The sequence below is a fragment of the Maylandia zebra genome, linkage group LG7 (genome assembly GCF_041146795.1).
Source record: "Maylandia zebra isolate NMK-2024a linkage group LG7, Mzebra_GT3a, whole genome shotgun sequence".
NCBI lineage: Eukaryota > Metazoa > Chordata > Actinopteri > Cichliformes > Cichlidae > Maylandia > Maylandia zebra.
Window position 1 is genome coordinate 16,377,537 of NC_135173.1, and position 22,449 is coordinate 16,399,985.

The 22,449-nt window shown below is 45.8% G+C and overlaps 1 protein-coding gene and 1 long non-coding RNA gene across 3 annotated transcripts; one reads left to right on the forward strand and one right to left on the reverse strand.

Annotated features, from left to right (window-relative positions):
• Window positions 1–6: 6 nt before the first annotated feature.
• On the reverse strand, window positions 7–21,402 carry LOC101472789 (long-chain fatty acid transport protein 2). Its single transcript, XM_076885900.1, has 10 exons — window positions 20,943–21,402; window positions 18,505–18,714; window positions 18,266–18,421; window positions 17,046–17,170; window positions 16,755–16,949; window positions 16,543–16,633; window positions 16,080–16,278; window positions 15,908–16,005; window positions 611–741; window positions 7–498 (listed from the first exon to the last, which is right to left on the reverse strand). The coding sequence occupies exons 1-10, from the start codon at window positions 21,400–21,402 to the stop codon at window positions 322–324; spliced, it is 1,842 nt and encodes a 613-aa protein (XP_076742015.1). The 3' UTR covers window positions 7–321.
• Window positions 15,115–21,441, forward strand: LOC143419386 (uncharacterized). Of its 2 annotated transcripts, none has more exons than XR_013099349.1 (3): window positions 15,115–15,207; window positions 20,924–21,177; window positions 21,316–21,441. It is a non-coding gene; the product is annotated as an uncharacterized LOC143419386 (long non-coding RNA). The 2 variants fall into 2 exon arrangements; XR_013099350.1 differs by having other exon boundaries at window positions 15,116–15,207; window positions 20,921–21,177.
• The last annotated feature ends 1,008 nt before the right edge of the window (window positions 21,442–22,449 follow it).

Below are 22,449 nucleotides of genomic sequence, written 5' to 3' on the forward strand. Positions count from 1 at the left end.
GAGACATACAATATCAGTAGGTCTTTAATTAAAAAATATATATAACATGGACGGACCAGAATGCATTGAAGGAAGAAGGTGCAGAGCAATGCGTTTACTTAACTGAAACAATTCACTGAGTGAACTCACAGCTCAGTACATCCGTAGAAGGCTAAATCATTAAGGATGTGTGCATAGAATCACAGCTAAAATCAAATTATGAAGGCAAAGATATAATTTCAAACACCTTATCAACAAAATGTGCAGCCAGAAGTGCCACGCTGTCATCTCAATGATTTTCTTACAGAGGTGATTTTCTTTCCTTTAAAAAGTAAAATCACTTTATATTTTGATATTTCCTGCTACAATTGAATCAAATACATCTGGCGTGAGTGGAGTATAATTCCTCTCTTTTTCATTCAGAAAGTAGAGTGGGTCTGTTATTTCATTTGGGTTGAAGCCCTGCTCCACTGCTTTCGTCTTTATTAGCTTGAACGTGCCTGTAATGTCCAGTGACCTCTGTAATAAATCACAGTACAACCAATTATTAGTGGATAAAATAAATCATGCAAGCAACAAAGAGGCTTAACCACAAATGCAAAAAAGTGTAAAATAACTGGAGTAAACATACTTGAATCCTCAGAAAGCGTGGCCTGGCGTAGGACGGCAGGAAGTCCTCGACATGTTTAAAAACAACCGTGGAGTCAAACTTCAGTCCATCCATCAAAGTAACAGCAGCCATCCCGGCTCTTCCCTCCTGGCCTGAAGACAAAAGTTAAACAATCACAAAACAGGAGTTAACTGAAGTTCAGTATTGCTAATTAAAAGTGTCAGTACTGAGCAAAAGTCTTGAGCCACCACTCATCTCTTCATATTTTGACTTTGTCAACTGTTCTTATGCAATAGTTTTCCAGGCTTCCTTAAGATCTGTCAAACTCTTTCTTTAGACATTGGCTGCTTTCTCATTCATTTTTAGTCCAGTTCTTATCTCTGACCATTTTAAGAGGAATGTTTTTTTTTTGTTTGTTAAGCCATATGACTGTCATGGTCCTCCAGTCCTCCTGTGCTGGCTCCCCATTTCTCTCTCCACTGCCCATCTTCTATCCTTTGTGTGTGTCGCGTGCATTGTGTGTGCGCTCATGCATGAGAGAGAAAAAAAAAATACACACTTTTTGATACAGGGACAGGTCATTCCTCTGCATCCTGTCTTTTAGTCCATCATGCCTGTGATGATGAACTCACTTGTTGGTAATCCTGTAATCGGCTGGTCACTACTTAAGGAGAAGGAAGGCCTGATTGTTTGTAAAGTTTTAGCATATTGTGTTCTCCTCTGTGCAGATTTTTGAACATTCATACCATAGCTGGACTGGCCATCAGGCATTTGCTCGGTGGGCCGATGATTTTTTTTTTTTTTGGAACGGTATAAACAATGAAAGGTGGTGGATTGGCCAGATGCTGGCCGGTGTGTAAAAATAACTCAGTTGTTTGGTGGTGGATGTGGCGGAGCTTCCACAGATTCAGTAATATTAACAAGTGGTGGAGGCCAGCAGGTGGATGAGGGACAGGGGAAGCAGGAGGAGGAGAGACCCGAGGCAGCCGATGGTCTGAGTGTCATGTGAACTGAACTTCAGGTAAGAAGTTATGACCTGCAGTCTCTCTGGGTCACATATAAACCAAATTTAGGTGGAGTTTATTTTTGTTATGCTGACTTTTTACAGTCAGTTACAATAACTCGTACTGCGTACTAGCTAGCATGACAGAGTTTCTCTACAGCTGGGTGGGTGCTATGAATTTACTGATGTTGAACTTTATTTTGTTCATAAGGTTAGTTAGTAGAGTTGCCAACCGTCCCGTACAAAAGGAATCGTCCTGCATTCAGAGAAATTATTACGCGTTTCGTGTTGAGCTGAGAGGAGACGCAGTTTGTCTAGGATGGAAAAAGACACAAAGGTGGATTTATTCTGTCGTTACGCTGCACAGCTGCCTCTTCTTCTCTCATTCTCTCCTTCATTCTCTCATGAGTGGGAGACCAAAGATCACATTAACATGTGTGTCTCTGTATTAACAGACATGCCATATTGGCTTAGTTTATTTTTCTTATCATTGTTGTGAGGAGACCATAAATAGCATTTGTATTTTCTGTTGTACAGTCCATCTGCTGTTATGGAGTTCTTCTTATGGATAAAAAGTGTCTTTTTTTGTTTCAAAATAGCTGATAACCATTCGCTGATAGCGGCCAACATCCGCAAACAAATATAATTCTATAAAGTGGTTCTATATATTGTGTAACTGCTAATATAGAGCGTTATTAAATTTATTGCTAATGCAATCATATGGCACACTGACTTCTGAGGAAATTTTAAATGGCACTCGCCCTCAGAAAGGTTGCCTACCCCTGATGTAAAAGATGGATGAAGCCACTGATGTCATCCAGTGCTCTTTGGACTGTTTGTTTTATGGAGATAAATGTTTAATCTCAGTTTGCTGCTCCGTTTGGTTAACCCTCATAATGTCCTCCCGATTTTCATACACCTGTGGTCCTCAGGGACAAAAAATGACCCAAGGACAACACAATTAAAGCTTGCTTTACCTTTTCTTCAGCAGCTTCTCAAGTTGGTTATGGTCCATTACATCACAGCCGACGGCGTTTCCTGGATCGTGTCATCTCCTGTCCGGTTCCCGTGGTGGGCTTAGGTGTCCAAAACCCTGCTCGCTGCTGTTTTTTTTACATCTTGGGAGTCGTGGAATAAACCTTTTTTGCGCCTATTAACCTGGGCTTTACAGACAACTTCTACTCAGGCTCCAGCTCCAACGAGGACTGCTCTAATAAATCCGCAGTCCTTAGCAAATAGAATGTACATTATAAACATTTTTTTTTCTTCCAATGAATTGAATCTCCTTTTTGTTTGGGGAAACCTGCAGTCGGCTGAGACTGAAGAAGTCACTTGGGTAAGTGATGAAACGTTTCTCCCACAAAACGCTACATCCAGATGAACAGAATCAACTTTTGGAGATTTACTTACCTGGATGATTGAGCATGCGTCAAGACATCTTGTCACTGAGTTACCGCTCTCATCAGGTAACATAGTTATTCGTACCATCATGAACCGTTTTTCCAAGGCTGTACCACTTTGTGGCCCTGTCTAAACTGCCCTCAGCTCCTGAAACAGCAGAGTTACTTGGCCAATATGTCGTCCAGCTTGACGGCTTCACATCTGACATTGTCTCCGACTGAGGACCACAATTTACCTCTTGCATCTGGAAAGAATTTTGCACCATCCTTGGGCCACGGGCCAGGTTGCTCTTCAATGCATATTTTCTTCCAACCAATCTACCTGGTGCTCCCAGTTGGTGTGGGTGAAGTATTCCCATAATTCCACAAACTCTGCAGCCACTGACCTTTTTCCTTTTAATTTCTAGCTCCGGTGAATTGACACATGGGAGTGTGTCAAAAAGGGGGGTATTCCAGGTTTAACATGAAACAATGGTTTCTATGATCATTTTTATGATATTTTTTTAGGCTGAGTATCACACTGGGACAGCAGGGTAAATGAAAAATGCTTTTTGGTCACATGTTAGAACGTGTGCAAGGAGGGAAAATGTTAGGATTTATTTTTTGATTTCTTTTACTAACATAAGCGGTTATAATCATTTTCATACACACATTGCAAATGTGCTCATGAGAGTCGGCACTCAGTCTTCTGAAGGTCATAAGCTTCGTTCGGCACGACTGTGTAGACTGATATATTGTAGGAAATGACTTAGAGTGCAGAGGGGTGACTGCAAACATGCTTACACACATAGATAATAATTAGACGAACTCTCTAGGCAGAGAGGTGTTTGCCTTTTCTGTCTTTTACAGAGGAAGGAGCAGACACCAGACGAGGTCATGGAGATATGAAGATCCTTCGCACCGAGACTGCCAAGACAGCAATTGGGGTCAAGGGTCATGCCGTTTGGGCTCCTGCTAGTCACCTCGAGAGGATCCCAGGACCACAGCAATAACCGTGAAGGGGTTGGCGGAAATCCAGAAGCACCAGACCAAGGCGGGTCTGGCCAAGAAAGGGGAACATGGCTGTGACCCCTGATCTATGCAACAAACTGAAGGGTAGTCTAACCCCTGACGTTGAAGAAAGAAGAGGAGAAGAGCACAGAGAATCGCCCGTCCCGTAAGATTAGCTGTTTAACTGTAAAGAAGGTCTAAAGCTCCTAAGACAGAGGTTCTAGTCTGAGCACAAAGGTGGAAGCAGAAAACAACCAGAATGGGAGATCTGAGAATTAGCTTTAGTAATAGTCTGTGATTTTTATGTTATGACAATTGCCCAAACACAACAGTCATCCCATATATGGTCCACCCGTTAAAGGGGGACAGAGGAACAAAGAGGGAAAAGAAGCGGGACAACCAAGACAACTGACACCTAGTGGGTAAAAAAAGGGGGGGGGGGTGTAATGTCTGGAGAGATGTACTGCACTTTCATTCTTAAGAATACGACCCCAGATGGTTCTGTAACTAGAGCCCTGGGAAGATTCAGAACATCATTTAAGAAAATTAACGAATAGATAATGATAATGATAATCCGTTGGAGGAGTGGATGACGTCTGTCCTTGGGCAATGGAAGGGGTGTATTATGTCCATTAGGGTTTCCTTATCTGTTTTTACATCTGATCAGATCGAAGGAGGGACTGTTGGGATTAAATAATTTGCAGTGCCTCAATAATGCTATGTGTTTTTATTAATAAGTGTTATAAAGTTATATAGTGTAGTATTAAGTGGACACAGCCCTGTAAATAAAGGCATGAGAACAGGGGCCCGTTCTTCGTACCTCGCTAAGTAGGTTAGCCGGATTAGATTGTTGACGATTTCGCGTGATCCTGGATCAGTCGGTTCCCCGAAGCTCATCCGGGACTTGCTGTCATAGCAACAGAGCCGTAAGCGTAAACCTGCTCGGGAGCAGGTTTACTTTATGTAAACAGGATTAGATCGCGGCCACGCAGGTATGTCCGCTTCATTTATACGAAAGCAACAACGATATTTTTCCACTGTTTCACCATAAATAAATATTATCAATGTAACTAAAGATAATGCAGCACTTGATCCTTTTATTGATGTCACACAGATACATACAGGTCATTTCCTAAAAAAGGGAAATGAACTATTAACATTCTATTACATGTATGTGATTATTACAGATGTAATTCATATTTCAGAGTAGTAATTGTAAATTACTTCGTGTAATCAAGATGAGAGACCACGGCTATAAAAGCGAAGGTGGATTTGGGAAGCCTGTCGCAGCCATGTCCTGTCCGTATACGCGACCAACCCATTGCGGAAGGTGCAAGATTGATAAGGAGAGTCCTCAGAATTCAGCGTATATTGCGGGATAGACAGGATCCTTTAGCTCAGCGCGACAGTGTGCTCATAGAGAGATATCGATATTCCCGTGAGGGTATTATTTACTTAACCAACTTGTTGACGAGGGGGTGCAGGACCACCACCTGTCTTTTTTTCCTCTGCCCTTTTCTTGGTTGCTGTTATGAACAAACTAACAGAGTATTACAGGCCAGTATTACCTTGCCAAGAGACGCAAAGCAATCTAAGAGATAAATATTACCATTCTGTAGAATACTCCTGTATTCCACTTTTACTTGTTCCCATGTTCTTGTGGGTCCTGTTGTGGCTCTAATGTGAAAGGGGATATAATATAACATATTATAATATAATATAATGCCATATGATATTGGACAATATAGTGTCATATGATAGATCTACCCTACCGCCTACTGGTGTTGGCCAGAGGGGCCGATGGCGCGATATGGCAGCCTGGCTACAACCGTAGCTGCCTCCACCAGTGTGTGAATGTGGGAGTGAATGAATAGTGGTATCGTAAAGCGCTTTGGGTGCCTTGGAAAGCGCTATATAAATCCAATCCATTATTATTATTATTATTAAATTACCTACGAGTTTGATTTGTCAGCAACTTTCTGCCAGCCCTCTCTCCTTGCTTTTGCAGCCTTTGCAGTGTTCTCTTGCGTTTTAATTAAACTCTGAAACTCCTGAAATCCCTCACTCATGAGTTCTTGCTCTGCTGCCGGAAAATACCGAGCACGCCCCTTCGACATTTTCGCCGACCAATCAGCGGGTTGCCGATCAATGTTTCTACTATCGATGCGTAGCCCCTTTTACGACACCCAGTGATGTCACATTCCTGCGTCCAGCTGTAGTAATCGTCAACAGCAGGTGTGTTCGGGGAACCGGATTAGCGAGCTCACGGTTAGCGCGATGATTTGATCTTGGATGTGTCATTTGATCTTGGATGTAGTAAGCGACGTACGAAGAACGGGCCCCAGGTGTCCTAGGGGAGTAGAAAACTGCAGACTCTCGCTCATGCTTGCCTGGGAAAAATACAGATAAGAGGGGACCATCTCTAATGGAAAGTTACTGAGACACTGTTGTTTAGACTAGAATGAGGGAGCTTCTGTAATAAAACTGTCAGGGGCACGCCACCATTTTGAGATCCGTGGCAGCGTGTCATGCAGGACGCATCTCCTACTGAGCAGTGTTTTGTCTTCCATCGGATGCCTCTGAGGAATCAAAAGAACTTGGTGAAGTGTTGATATTTACACTTTCTACCTTCAAGGCATCACTTAGCTACCGAAAGTGCAGACTCAGGGAGTCAAAAAGTGCACTCAAAACAGCTTTACTGCTGAACACAAAATAATTAAACTGAAAACCCAAAATAACTTGACAAGCAAGGCAGGCAAGCAAAACGCAGCATGAGATGAAGGAGATTGTGACACAGACCAAGGAACATACAGGGCTTAAATACACAGAGGGAGCAATCAGGGAATGGGAGACAGGAGGGAAACACAGCTGGAATAAATCGGAGCCAACGAGACAAGGGAAGCAAAACCAGAAACAATAACATGGACACAGACTGTCAAAGTAAAACAGTAAGTGACGGGAACACACAGGCATGGGACCAGGGCAGGCACAGAGACACAGACTAGACACAAAACAGAGGGAGTATGGAAACCAAAACCAAAAACACTTGCAGGCAAAAACCATAATGGCTTTTTGGCTCTCAGCGAAGGCGGTCGCACTTTTCTCCTCTCCTTTCCCTTATCTTCCCTGCTTAGCTCCTCATGTCCTTGTCTTGTTTTGTTTTTTTTGTTTTTTACTACTTTTCCCTGGAACATCCTCTCACAGTCTGTTCTCTAAAACCTAAAAGAGGAATTATGGATTGGATCAACTGGTCCCTAAATGCAACTGACACCCCTTTCAACGAGAAGTTTGGGCTTGGGTGATCCTGAGTGCTGAAGATATCTACCTATTCAGAACCATGGTAACAGGGTTCTGGCTGATTGGAGCTGGCTTGGCCCTGACTTATCGAAGAATTAAGAAAGCGGAACCGGCTGTTCAAACTCCCCACAAGGCTGCCCGCTGGGATTGAAACGATGGGAGAGGCGTGAGTTTCTCAAAATGGGCTCATTGAGTCAGCACGGATAAGATCTTGGAGAGGCTATGGCTGCTGTGAATACTCAGAATAAGATCTGACTGCAGACTGGATACATCTCGGAAGGGCTAGCCCGGAATAACATCTCTGGGCGCAAATTGGATGACATCTCGGGGAGGCACACTGCCGTGAGTTCTCAGAAATCAGCTCCTTGAGCACAAGAAATGACAACATCACAGGACGCAAGTATGGCGAAGCTCGCGGCTCTCCAACGGGAGATTGAGAGACCAGTGTTGGACTGTAGAACTGCTTTGAAAGTCATATGAGCTGTTAGCACTAAAGTAACAATCACCATCACTTATGCGGATACCCTATTGGCGCCAACTGCAAGGCTGGAGCTGAACAACAACACCCTGATAACGACTGTGTTTAGTCTGTTCCTTCCCATTCCATGCAAGGCCACCTGGGTTGGCTGGTAGACTGTTTACTTAGCCTGGCAGGGCGAAGGACACTATCTCAGCTGAACTATGGACACGCACACTAATAAGCACACACTCATCCCCCTCCCTTTCCAAACGCCTTCGATGCTTGTTTCCTGCGGGGGAACACAGCGGGTCTGTGTGCCGCGCTGGAATGGTAGCGCTGTGCAGGGTGGCTGCTGTGTTCGCTTCGGATTACTCCTCACCCCCTACCCGACCCTGTGGCTTGTCATGTCCTTCACAATGTTGTGCTGTGGACATTTATGTGCAGAGGAGTTTTTTTGCTTCCTGTTCTCATGCTGTCCTGCCATGGAAGCACAGCATGAGTAGAGGTCTCTTTTTTTCCTCTTGTACTTTCCCATTGTTGTGTACATTTCAGTGTCTTTCTGTAATGCTATCGATCTCCGACTTGTATCCCCATGTAATGTCTGTGTTGTGTGTGTAAGGTCGGGGGGGGTGGGGGGGGGGGGTGTCCCATTTCACTGCAGGGAAACCTGCAAGTGGCGAATAAAGCTTTGATTGATTGATAAAAAGTACAAAAGTCAAAACACTGGGTCGATGACGACACTGTGTACAAAAGGCCCCGTAGTTATGGTTTTATTCTGTTCAGTTGTTAGTTCACCTGTAGTTTTTAGAGTGGCCAGTAGAGGTCACCCCACCGCTTTGTATGAGAGAGACTATTTTCAGGGAGAAACGTGGGCAAAGCACCTGAGCTTTTCTGCTCCAGATTACCGGCAGAGAATTGGTTATTCAGTGAGAAGTGTGCGTTAATGAGCAACGTAAGTTGGTGATGTGTGAGGATGTGATAATAAGATGTGTTTGGGACTGTAACCAAGGTTAGGGGGGAAATGACTATGTTTCTGTCTGTGCCGCTAGCGGGTGCTAAGCTAAGCTAACTCTCCTGCCGTGTGGTTGGGTAGAACTGTGTACCTGGTTAGCTCTCTCAGTGGGTCTATGCGTGAGTCGTGGGTAATATATGGCCTATGGTATTATAGAAGATGTTAGTTTATTTCCCGCCTGTGTTTATGTTAATGTACTCTGGAGATATTGTTGTGAACACTTTAGTAATGTAGTATTGTATTTTCTTTCTGTTCCTTTCAGAGACCACACACACACAAACACACACACACACACACACACACACACACACACACACACACACCCATGCCCACGCACCTAAACCTGTATGCAATACCTGCTCCTCTGACAATCCCTGTTACCTTCAACTGTGTGAAGTCAATACAAGAGTCTGCACTATCCTCGGTGTCTTCATTGTCTCCCTTCTGAACATTCATCCGGGCCTTGAGCAGTGTTCTGGCCGACACTCCGGGGAGTGGTAGCTGCAAACCTGAACTAGCACCTTACAGTCCTCCCAATACAAGCTATCTACCCAACATTAATGGTCCTTCGAGCCAGATGTAAGCTGCTTCTACCCTAACAAGATGGATGATATTCAGAACTTCTCAGCTCTTGGTGCGCACCCACGGCGTAATGTACGTCGTCCCCTCCGCTATGAAGCTTATGAGACTGACTTCCCTGGGCTTGGTGCAGGTTACCAGGAGGAAAGTGAGACAGGAGGCGACACCCGTTCTTCCCACCATCCTCCATCTGACCCCTCTGATGACCGCTCACACGGCCATGTCACACCATTGAGAGCAGAGTTAGAAGATATACAACGTGAAAGGTTCCTGTTCCAGCAGTCGCATGACCAGATGAGAGCCGGGCTGGCTAATTTCCAGGCCCTTCATGCTAGTTTGCTGCAGTTGCTGGACCGTGCAGAGAGTCTGCAGCTCAGTCCACCGCCCAGAGCCCCTGCTGTTCATCTCCAGCCACCCCCTGCTGAAGAAGAAGAGGACTGGTCTCCACCACCTCCTCCTGTTGTGTTCAAGGAGGAGTCTGTCTCCAGCCAGGGTCCAGTTGCGGACCGCATCGATACGATGATGAAAGAGCTCCAGGATCTGAAGAGGGAGTCTATGGCTGCACAGGAGAGTCAGATCATCCCCCCACTTGAATCTAGGCCAGGGTTCACTTCTCCTGAGCCAAGGACCACCTACCCTCCAGCGCCGCCTCTGAGAGCACACCCCCTCCATTGCAACCACTGCCAGCTCCACCTCCGTCCTCATCTACTCCTTTCTTGACCTACAGGGGGCCTCGTCCAAGCATTCCCAAGCTCACACGCCGTGATCCTGGGGAATTTGCTCATCTAAAGATGGCGCTAGAGAACTTATTGCCCCCGGAGAGTTCAGAGCTCTTCAGGTACCAAGTCTTGTTAGATCACCTACACCTGGAGGAAGCAAAGTTGATAGCGGACGCTTACCTCCATTCTGCCACGCCCTTCAGTGACACTATGAACGCTCTTAACGACAGGCTTGGGCAGCCCCACCAGCTTGTCCTGAGAAGAACTGCTACTGTCATGGACTCACCTGACATCCGCCGAGGGGATGCAGCCGCATTCGAGCGATTCTCTGTCCACATCCAGTCACTCGTGGGCATGCTGAAGACTTTAGGCCCTGATGGAGAGGTCGAACTCCAGTGTGGCTCCCATGTGGCTCGACTCCTTAGTAAGCTTCCTTCAGAGCAAAGAGCTGATTTCCGTTGGTGCATGTACAACCATTCTGGTCAGGCTTACACCCTGGACGACCTGGCTACCTGGTTAAAGTACGAATCCTGGTGTCAGGACTATGACGGCTTGCCCACTCCAGCGATCACCAGAGAGAAGCCTGATGTCAGACCAAGCAGACGCTCTGTTGCGGTTCTTCACAGTGCAGAGAGCTCACCCAGGTCACTAGGTACCACTCCAAACAAAGCTAGGCAGCAACCCTACTGCGCCTTTTGCGATAACCATGCCCATCACCTGAGTCATTGTCAGGAGGTCATCAAGCTGAGTCGCGAACAGCTCACAGACTGGATAAAGTCTAACAAGAGGTGCTGGCGTTGCACTCGCTCCCATCAGGCAGCACAGTGTACCCTCAAGAAACCCTGCAGGTTGTGTCAGGGTCGTCATCTGCAGGTCCTTCACGACGTGAATTCTAAGTCCTTAAAGACACATGGCCCAGTGTCTGCTCCCCCACGAGAAGGTGAGAATCCTACGGGCGTCCTGTACCTCGATTGTCCTACAGAGAGCGGCCAAGTCCTGTTAAAGGTTGTCCCAGTCATCCTTCACCATAATGGCAAGACTTTGAGCACTCACGCAGTTTTGGATGATGGGTCAGAGAGGACTATGCTGCTACCCACCGCTACCCAGAAGCTTGACCTTCAAGGCATCCCAGAGACACTTCCATTGCGCACTATCAGGCAAGATGTGCAAACTCTGCATGGATCATGTGTCTCATTCGAGATCTCCCCTGGTGGCAAACCCAAGCTGAAGTACAAAGTCCGCAACGCCTTCACTGCCACCCGTATCGACCTAGCCGAGCACAGCTACCCGGTGGAGTCCTTGCAGCAGAAGTACAGACACCTCTGAGGCCTGCCTCTCCAGTCCTTCAAGAAGGTCAAACCTCTCCTTCTTATTGGCAGTGACCACCCACAGCTCATCACTCCAACTGAAGCTGTTCGTCTTGGTCCACCGGGTGGTCCCGCTGCTATGCGCACCAGGTTAGGGTGGACGCTACAGGGTCCCTCCAGCCTTATAGGTTCCTCTTCACTGCCACAACAGTGCTTCTTCACGACCGCCATTCCTCCCAGGTGAGTGAGCTACTCAAACATGTAGAGAAGTTATGGCAGGTAGATGTTGTCCCAGTGCCAGAAGGCAAGATGGTTACCCGTTCAAGAGAAGATAACTATGCAGTTAGCCTGCTAGAGCAGAAGACAGTTCGTGTAGATGTCGAGGGCATCCAACGCTATGCCACCCCCCTCCTTCGCCGCGAGAACATGCCACACCTTAAAGCTAGCCCTAACGCTGTCATTCCCAGTTTGAGAAGTGTGGAGAGAAGGCTCCAGAAAGATCCAGAGCGAGCTAAGATTTACCAGGCGGAGATAGAGAGGTTGGTCCAGGCCGGTTCGGTGGTTAAGGTGTCCCCCTCTGAGGTTGCTCATGCAGATGAGTCATGGTACATCCCTCACCACGTTGTTAGCCACAACGGCAAAGATCGCCTTGTGTTTAACTGTTCGTTCCAAGGCCAAGCCCTCAACAAACATCTTCTACCTGGGCCTACCTTGAGCGCATCGCTCCTTGGTGTCCTCCTTCGCTTTCAAGAGCATGCCGTAGCCATTAGTGGTGACATTAAAGGTATGTTCCACCAGATTTGCCTTCTTCCCGAGGATCGTTCCCTCCTGCGGTTTGTGTGGCGGGATCTGCACCCCGAGGAACCGGTGGCCGTTTATGAATGGCAGGTCCTCCCCTTCGGTACAACCTGCAGCCCATGCTGTGCAACCTTCGCTCTGCAGCGCCACGCCAGGGACCACACGGAAGGAGATGATCCGCTACGTCACTCTGTGGGACAGTGCTTCTATGTTGATAACCTTCTCCAGAGTGTGCCAACCCCTGAAGAAGCCCGGGACCTAGTGGACAGGCTAAGAGCCCCCCTGTCTTCTGCTGGATTTGTCCTTCGCCAGTGGGCCAGTAATGAACCCAGCCCCATTGGCCACCTACCTGAAGACCTCAGATCCACAAGTGCAGAACTTTGGCTCACTCAAGACAAATCAGACACCTCTGAGCCAACTCTGGGCCTTAGCTGGCACTTCCCCACGGACACCTTGGGTTACAGACACCGCAAAATCAGTTATGGCGCCCCCACTATGCGGAATATTTATAAGGTTCTCGCAAGCCAATACGACCCACTTGGCCTTATCCTACCGTACACCACCCGAGCCAAGATGCTGGTGAGGCGCCTTTGGGATCAACAGAGGGGATGGGATGACCCACAGCTTCCGCCAGAACTACTCCAGCAGTGAAAAACCTGGGAAGAGGAATTGCTGTTCCTTGCACAAGTCCTGCTTCCTCGCCCGTATCTCCCAAAGAAGATCACGGAGTCAGTTAGTGAGAGAGAGATTCACATATTCTGTGATGCGTCAGAGCAGGCTTATGGCGCAGTGGCCTACATGAGAACAGTGACAGGTGATGGCAGTTCACATCTGGCCTTCCCGATGGCTCGCTCCTGTGTTGCCCCTAAACGCATTCTCTCCATGCCTAGACTCGAGCTGTGTGGTGCCCTCTCCGGAGCTCATCTCTCCCGTCTCCTTAGAAATGAGCTCACTCTGGACATAAAGAGAATAGTACTGTAGTTTGACTCCACAACTGTACTCACCTGGTTGAGGTCCCAGTCATGCCACTTCAAGGTCTTCGTCGGCACCCGCGTGGCTGAGATCCAGGAAGTAACTCACTCGCACACCTGGCGCTATGTGGATTCAGCCCAGAACCCCGCAGATGATATAACCCGTGGGAAGTCCCTTCCCGAGCTGACCAGACCCAATAGATGGAGTCAAGGGCCTCCTTTCCTGCTCCTAGGTCCAGAACAGTGGCCTCCAGAGCCAAGCGGCACCCTGGCTGAGCCTTCAGGCCCATCTGAGCTCCGTAAAGAGACCTTTTGTGGATTTTCTACCACCTTTGACCCCGCCACCTTGAACTTCAGCAAATATGACACCTGGACACAGCTGCTGGAAGCTGCTATTACGCAGGTGCATGGGGCGGCCAAAGGCGGTGGAACTTCATCGGCTTATGACTATGTTCGAGCAGAGATGCACGTCCTGAGAGAAGCTCAACAGGAGAGCTTCCCTGAGGAGTATCGACTCTTTAAGCAGGGGAAATCTATCAGTCGCAGCAGTCGTCTCCTTGCACTATCCCCTGAGTTCGACCACGAGAATGAGGTCATCCGTGTAGGTGGACGTCTTCGCCACTCTGAAGATCTCGCCTTTACCAGCTCCCATCCTTTAGTTTTGGATCCGACACATCCAGTCATCCGCCTGTTCATCCAGGACGTCGACAGTCGCCTGCGCCATCCAGGGCCAGAGAGGGTCTTCGCGGAGATTCGGCGCACTCATTGGATCCTGAGAGGCCGGGAAGCAGTTAGGCGTTTTCAAAGGACCTGTCTTGAGTGCCGCAGATGGAGAGCCCGACCAACTGTTCCCAAGATGGCGGACCTGCCAGTTGCGCGCCTCCGCCTTTACAAACCTGCCTTTTATTCGACAGGCGTGGACTGTTTTGGACCCTTTGAGGTCAAAATCGGGCGCCGTGTGGAGAAGAGGTGGGGCATCATCTTTAAGTGCCTAACTATCAGAGCGGTCCACTTTGATGTCCTAACCTCCATCGATACAGATGCCTTCCTAATGGCACTTCGACGTTTCATTGCCAGGAGAGGAACTCCAGCTGAGCTGTACTCAGACCAAGGGACCAACTTCCGTGGGGGAGAAAGGGAACTCCAAGCAGCTTTTGCAGCCATGACCTCTGACCTGCAGAAGCTCCTGGCTCCCCATAAGATCGTCTTCCACTTCAATCCACCAGCGGCTCCTCATTTCGGGGGAGTGTGGGAGCGGGAGATTAGGTCTGTCAAGACGGCACTCTACACTACAGTAGGATCCCAACCCCTTCAAGAAGAGGTCCTCCGCACGGTCCTTGTGGAGGTGGAGGGCATCTTGAACTCCAAACCACTAGGTTATGTCCCGTCTGACATCAGTGATCCTGATCCAGTGACCCCCAACTGCTTTCTGATGGGGCGGCCTGACGGAGCACTTCCTCAAGTGGCTTACCCCAGAGAAGAGCTCCTGAGTTGCCGGAGGTGGAAGCACTCCCAGGTGCTGGCTGACCACTTCTGGTCTCGATTCGTCCGGCTGTACCTTCCAAGCCTGCAGCTTCGGCAGAAATGGCGGTCATCCCCCGCAGATGTCACAGAAGGTTCGGTGGTGATGATCGTAGATCCTCAGCTGCCTCGCGCTTCCTGGCTCGTGGGCCGCATCTCCAAAGTCCACCCCAGTCCCGACGGGCACATCAGGTCTGCTGACATCAAGGTGAAGGACCGGACCTTCACCCGACCTGTGGCGAGGCTGGTGGTACTGCCTGCCCTCCCGGACGAAGACAAAGGACAATCACCGTGACTTTGTTTGTAAAATTGCCTTTTGTTGTGAGCAAATGTACTTCATACATTTGGAGGCGGCTGTACAAAAGGCCCCGTAGTTATGGTTTTATTCTGTTCAGTTGTTAGTTCACCTGTTTTTAGAGTGGCCAGTAGAGGTCACCCCACCGCTTTGTATGAGAGAGACTATTTTCAGGGAGAAACGTGGGCAAAGCACCTGAGCTTTTCTGCTCCAGATTACCGGCAGAGAATTGGTTATTCAGTGAGAAGTGTGCGTTAATGAGCAACGTAAGTTGGTGATGTGTGAGGATGTGATAATAAGATGTGTTTGGGACTGTAACCAAGGTTAGGGGGGAAATGACTATGTTTCTGTCTGTGCCGCTAGCGGGTGCTAAGCTAAGCTAACTCTCCTGCCGTGTGGTTGGGTAGAACTGTGTACCTGGTTAGCTCTCTCAGTGGGTCTATGCGTGAGTCGTGGGTAATATATGGCCTATGGTATTATAGAAGATGTTAGTTTATTTCCCGCCTGTGTTTATGTTAATGTACTCTGGAGATATTGTTGTGAACACTTTAGTAATGTAGTATTGTATTTTCTTTCTGTTCCTTTCAGAGACCACACACACACACACACACACACACACACACACACACACACACACACACACACACACACAGATTTATTGCCAAGTAATATTTACCAGTATATCCCTGTATTCAGCACCAGCTGCCCGAGTAGTGTGCGAGGTGCATTCCACCATGGCACAAACTCTTTGACTGTATATCCTTTACCCCATGTGTTTACTGCTCTAAATAAGCTATATTGAAATAGAGGTACAATCTTCTGGAGAGAAAAAATAATAATAAAATAATAAAATCTTGATCTTGATTAAAAAAAAATGCTTGATTGTGGAACAATTTGATTAATGATTGACTAAACAAACTAAGTGTGGTGTACATTTTGTTCTTGATTTTGGAGCATAATATGTACCTGGCACTTTGACTCCGTAAACATTGGCTTCTTTAACACAGTCAGTCAGCACAAGGATGTCGGCCACCTCAGCTGTAGCTACGTTCTCCCCTTTCCATCTGTTGACATTTTTTGTTTTCAGTGCTCTGTGTGAGCTCACGTTTTTAAGCATTATTTCAAAACATGCGCTCACCTGAATGTGTCGCCAACACGATCGTGGAAGTACATGAAATTATCCTCATCGATGCGCAGCAGGTCGCCAGTGTTGAAGTACAGATCACCTTTCTTGAAGACGTTGTGCAGCTTCTTTTTCTCAGTTTGATTCAAGTCTGTCACATAACCAGTGAATGGAGCTTTGGCTGTTATTTCAGTCACCAGAAGTCCAGGTTCACCTAATCAAAGTACAGGAGAAATCATATTTGGGGTTGTTATATTTTAAATGCAAGATGCATGAGACATGCTGTAAAGACATTGCATTTGAGTCTTTTAAACGTTAATTTTGTGCGTGGTGAGGTACACTGTGGCTGAGAAAATGAACTGGGTAGATTTAGGATTTAGGCATATAAAATGTTTATAGCATTTGAAAAGATGCATGGGTGAGAACTTGAGAAGAAAAAAAAATCTTTGTTGTTATAACCATGCTGGAAGTAAAACACCTTTCTCAACCTCCATGCAGAAACCAGAAGAATCCCTCAAAGGCTCTCCTTTGTCTGCATCATATTTGATCACAGCATATGGAAAAAACATCTGCAAATTTAAAAAAAAAAAAAAGAAAGAAAGAAAGAAAGAAAGAAAAGAAAAAGCTAAAACACTGCTTCATGAGTGACAGGTTTTACTTCTTAATGTGAGCTGAAACATGGACTTTTACCTTGTGCAGGAAGGTGTGTCGCCCAAGAGCTCCCATCTTGCTGCTATAATTCAACAGAGCAAAGTTTCCCTCAGTTGCTCCATAAAATTCTCTGATTTGAATTTCCCCAAATCGTCTCACAAAGTCCCTCCAAACATCTGCTCTGATCCCGTTGCCTACTGCAAGTCTGACTTTGTGGTTTTTATCACTGAGTTTCTGTTTGAAGAGAAAAGAAGAGCATGCGTTTGTTAGTTTTCTAAACCTTTCTGTGTGAGACAGTAGTATTAATGTTGATGCTGTGTTGGCACAAACCTGTGGAGTGTTGCAGAGATAACGCATAATTTCACCTATGTACTGTATGACAGTGACATTATATTTTCTGCAGTCGTCCCAGAACTGGGAAGCAGAAAACTTACTCCTCAGAACAACAGGAATACCTGCACACAACAATAGATGACAACAGCACACTTTAAAGAGTAGCAGTGGAAGTAGTCAAAATTTTTACTTTATCACCAACGTCGACCTCACACTGGAGCGGTTCACAGCTGAGTGACTAACAGCAGAAATGGGTGGGGGGTCCAATCCGGGTCAGAGAATTGTTGCCCCAAGTCGAGAAGTATCTTGGGGTCTTGTTCATGAGTGAAGGGAAAGGGGAGTGGGAGTCCTGTGGTGTGGGGTGTGGCTCAGCAGCAGGGGAGGGTTGACACAGTGGGTTCAGGGAGCAGTGGTAGGGAAGTCTGTTTGGAACAGCTGACAGACAGAGATGGGTGTGCGGCAGAAGAGAAGTTGACAGCCAGGAGCTGTTGCCATATACCAGAGTTCGGCAGGCAACAGCACAAGCGTGTGTGAAATCATCAATTAAGAGTTATCCTTAATTTGAAACATTGCATCCCATGTGTGTGTTGTGAAACCAGAACATGTTACAAGAAAACCGATGATTGAGGTCACAGCTGCAGTGATGCAGATTGTCATCCAGCATGTCTCTGACTCTGGTTACCTGGTCGACCTCCAAGAGCTGTCATTTCTGGTTTTTGGACTTGTTTTGCTTGTTTATTTTGATCTCAATCAAATAGTGTGTGTTTTGGATGTGGTGGAACAAATCTGCACCAACTGTGTGATGCATTCACGTCAATATCGACCAATATCTCGGAAGAATGTTTCTAGTACCTTGTTGAATCCATGCCACAGAGAATATTGCCAGACAAAGGCATTTAACACCGTACCACAAAGATCTGCTTTATATAGTAACAAGTGTCCGTTTTTGGGGTTTTTTGTTTTTGTTTTTTTAAACAGACCCAAAGAAATTCAATATTTAGTGATGTTTAAGTCAACTGTTCTCTTAGAAATCTGTTTTTAAAAAGTGGCTATTTTCTAAATGACTTAATGAGTTGTGGATTGATCGTTGGGCACAACGCAGGGAGAACGTGGAATTGCATCTGGAGATTTTGATCTCAGCTTAAACACTGGGTTTGTTGATAAGAAAACTAAAGATTTACACAGTTAACAATAGTATATATCCAAAGAGTTCATACCTCTTTCAACAGCTCCAGTGAAGACAAGGAGGCCAGTACTGTGATAAAGCGGGAGGGTATCATAAATCACATCTTTGGAGTTCACTCCTGTTGTAGCCAGAAGTAAAGAAAAGTTCCACACTTTGCTGTAAGTGACCACAGCTGCCTTAGGGAGACCTGTTAAAGACACGCCAGATGCTCAGAGGGTGAATGTGCCATTTCTTTCACTGATGCATCGTGAATCTCAGTAAGTAGTTTACCTGTTGTCCCTGACGTGTATATGTAGGCTGCTGGACTCTGCATGGTTAAATGGGACCTTAACTCCTTGGATATAGGCTCAGAGGAAGCCTGATTCATTTTATCAATGAAGCTTTCCACACCTGCAGTTTCACACCTGTCAGCTAAGATGAAAACAGTGATCTGCTGTTCATGCAGATGGGGCAGCACCTCCTTCACTGCATCCAACAACTCTAGAGTAGAAAAGAAAGAAAGAAAACACAACAAACCTTACAAAAGATGTTCCTGTATTTTAACAAAGCTCAGCTCAATCTTCCTCTGCAGCTTTATTGCTCATGAGTGATGATGAAAGATGTGCTTGAATCCTTTAGATAAAGGGAGACAAACAAACAAATACTGGAGCACAAATAAAACCTGTGTATTTGAAATATTAGGTAAAAGGTCTGTGAAGGTTCTCAGTCATCCAGGTCATCGTAGTCAAAGGAGCTTGCAAAGAAAAGCGTCTGGACTTCTTTAAGTTGCTTGAAGACGTTTCACCTCTCATCCGAGAAGCTTCTTCAGTTCTAAGGTCAAATGGTGGAGAGTCCCAGATATAAACCTAGTGGGAGTTAGCCCCCCCAGGTTTCACAATGAGCTCACCCGAAACTCTGGCTGATTGGGACCCACGCCCAGTTTCACACCTTGGCTCAGGCGATTAGAGGATCATCAGGGGGTCCTTTTGTCCCTCTGTGGGGGGTTACTCCCACTAGGTTTATATCTGGGACTCTCCACCATTTGACCTTAGAACTGAAGAAGCTTCTCGGATGAGAGGTGAAACGTTTTCAAGCAACTTATAGAAGTCCAGACGCTTTTCTTTGCAAGCTCCTTTGACTAGGTAAAAGGCCTTTGCAACAAGACCACTTAAAAAAAAAAAAAAAAAAAAAAAAGCTAAGCATACAATCTACATGGATGTACATCACCCCCCCCACCCCACCCCTTCCACACAAACAAGATGCACGAGCACCTAATGAAGGTAGGTTAGGGCCGGGTTGTGTGTAGAGATTTGATTGGGCAGTGACAGTAAGGAAAAATGTACGAATGGGTTTTTGTCATGGCTTGTACAGCTGGTGGACAGCAGCCCCTCAGTTGACCCACCGGGAATATGCCCAGTGTGCCAGATTACCAGTCCAGCCCTGGTCTCCCATATTGATGTGAAGGAATTTTGGCTGCCTCTGCTTTACAGGGTTTCTTCCGGTCTTTGCCTGCATTCATTGATGCGCAGCTCTCTCAAAGCCCCACCACTGCTTTTCAGTTGGGTTGGGGTCTGGACTTTGACTGGGCCATTGCAACAGTGTGATTTTTCTTCCCCTTTTTCAGCCAGTCTGTTGTAGATGGTTAACCTTTTTGGCCAAGCTATAGCTGTTTGACAGTTTTTGCCAATTTTACTTTTGTTTTTCCTTTTAACTCCTGGTAGATTCAATTATTGTGTTAACACATCTGAATGCTCCAGACAAGCAAACAGAGCTTCTGGTTTTACAGGTGCGCTCACACTTGTTGCCCACTCTATACAGTCAAAGGACTGTATAGATTGGAAATTATTTTTCACAGGACGATATGTCCCATTTAAGATATCCAATTTAATTTAAATCAAACAATCTCCCAATGAAACCCTAAAGCCACATATAATATATAAACTACGGTTCTATTAATACTGTTAATTTTTTGCATCCTCTTCAGCCATTTAGTTACTGATTGATTTATGCTGGGGAATCTTTTTTTATTTTTATTTTTTAATTCTTTGTTTCCCACTGTGACAGTTTAAGTCAGTAAATCTTTAGAGAGGCATGTTCCATTCTTGGAACTGCCTTGATGTTTTGTCACTAACAATATATGTGCTAAATGAAGGGGCAGTTTAAATAACTAAAAGTTAAGATGGACCACAAGTGCAACACATTATTTTTGTCTGCTTTGTGAAGAAGAAGATGAAGACAGCCATATGCAGTCATAAAAAGGTGTACTGCATGGTGGAGAAAGTGGTTTTCCTTCTGTTGAGTATACATGTACTCATTTCCAAATATTAAAAATTTAACTAAAGCAACAATAGGCAGTGAGAAAATGTTTAAGAAGCTTCTTATACGGTATGAAAAGTCATCCCTGTTACTGGAAAGTGACAACCATTCTTTGCATTTAATGTAAGATACTGACCCGGAAGTGAAGTAGAAGCACAATTTTAGATATGTGAATAAAGACTGATACTTTATTGTGGTGGAGTAAAAATGGAAATTCTTATATCAAACTCCATCAATAGATTACTCCATTGCAGGCAAACAGTGCATAGCCTACATTGGTGTTTTTCCCATGGCATGCCAAAGTACAGTTTGTTCTCTAATTATTTATGTATTTATTTGTCATTGAATGTTGAGTAAATGAGCTCTCTGCTGTCTCCATTGCTTGGAAAAGCAGACAGAAATGCAGGTACTACCTTCAGATGCTACCAGAGTTGTGGCTCCACTGCAGTTGAGGCAGTGTAGCAGAGACTTGGATCTGATGTTGGAGTTGAGCAAAGCTCCGGGACATCCAATCTTCAGCAAACCCAACCAGAGCCACAGGAACATCGGCTGGTTCCCCAGGAACAGCGCCACCGCGTCTCCTTCCTTTACGCATCCAGCCTGCAGAAACGCTCTCGCAGCTCTGTTGCTCAGGACATCTGCTTCCCGGTACGTGAACATTTCATCTTTAAAATAAATTAAAGTCTTTTGCGGCTGCGTCTTCACCAAGTCTAAAAAGCGGTCCAGGATTGAGTAATTAGTCTGCATGCACTTTAATACAAAGCGCCTTCTTTTTATTTTCGCAAGCACGTACTGGACATCCTGGAAGAGATAAGGATGGCGGAGTAAAACGCCACATACAATCAAGGCTGCACACACCGTCCAGACCAACATGTTTGTCTCACAGCTGTCCTGCTGAAGACAGAGCGGAGGTATAAAAAGGTGCAAGGAGCAGGACCACAACTTACATGTAACTACTGAACAACCAGGTGATCTACATCAAAACAGATGAGCAAGAGGGGCAGCATCCCCTCTTGCTCAATGATTGTGTAAGCCTTGTGTAAATGATTAGAAAGGACAGGAGCTGTTAACCCTCCTGTTATGTTGCGGTACAAATTGACCCAGGACCATAGTTGGTGTTCCTGGAAACCAACATAACAGGAGGGTTAATTATTAAGCTTCAGGCACCTGCAGACGATAATGGTAATGGATAATGGCGGAGACCGTGACAGCATTGCACAGTGTCTTGTGCGGTCAGAGCTGCTCTTCTGCCTTCCTTGGTAACAAGTTGTTTTTGTTTTGTTTTTTACTTACTGTTGCCTTCCTATTAGCTCAAAGCAGTTTGGTCATTCTCCTCTTGTATCAATAAAACATATTCATCCAGAGAACTGCTGATGGCTGGATATGTTCTTTTTCAGAACTTTCTCTGCAAGACCTAAAGACAGTTGTGATGGAAATTCCCAGTAGATCTGCAGTTTCTGAAATACTCAGATCAGCCTGTCTGGTACCAACAACCACGCCACATTCAAAGACATTTAAATCATCCTTCTTCCCCATTCTGCTCAGTTTGAACTTCTTGATTGTATCGGCATGTTTAAGTGCATGTAGATGGGCACTGCTACCATATGACTGCTATCAATAGGTAGTGGAACATGTACATGTATCAAGTTGCATGATACCGGTGTGTGGAAACAGCTAAAAGTTCGTTTTTATCTGTAATCCCTGGGAACAAGCAGCTAGTTTTGGACATGAATGGATGAATGGAGTGAGCCGGTGTAGACAAATAGACAAAAGCAAAAATCATTGTAAATTTGTAAGTCCTGCACTCGCTGATACATCTGAAAAAGGAAAAAAAAAAACATTGTCTAAACATGGACAATGTCTGCGTTTAATATATTAATATATGTAAATAGATTCATGTTTATTCATTTTCACATATCT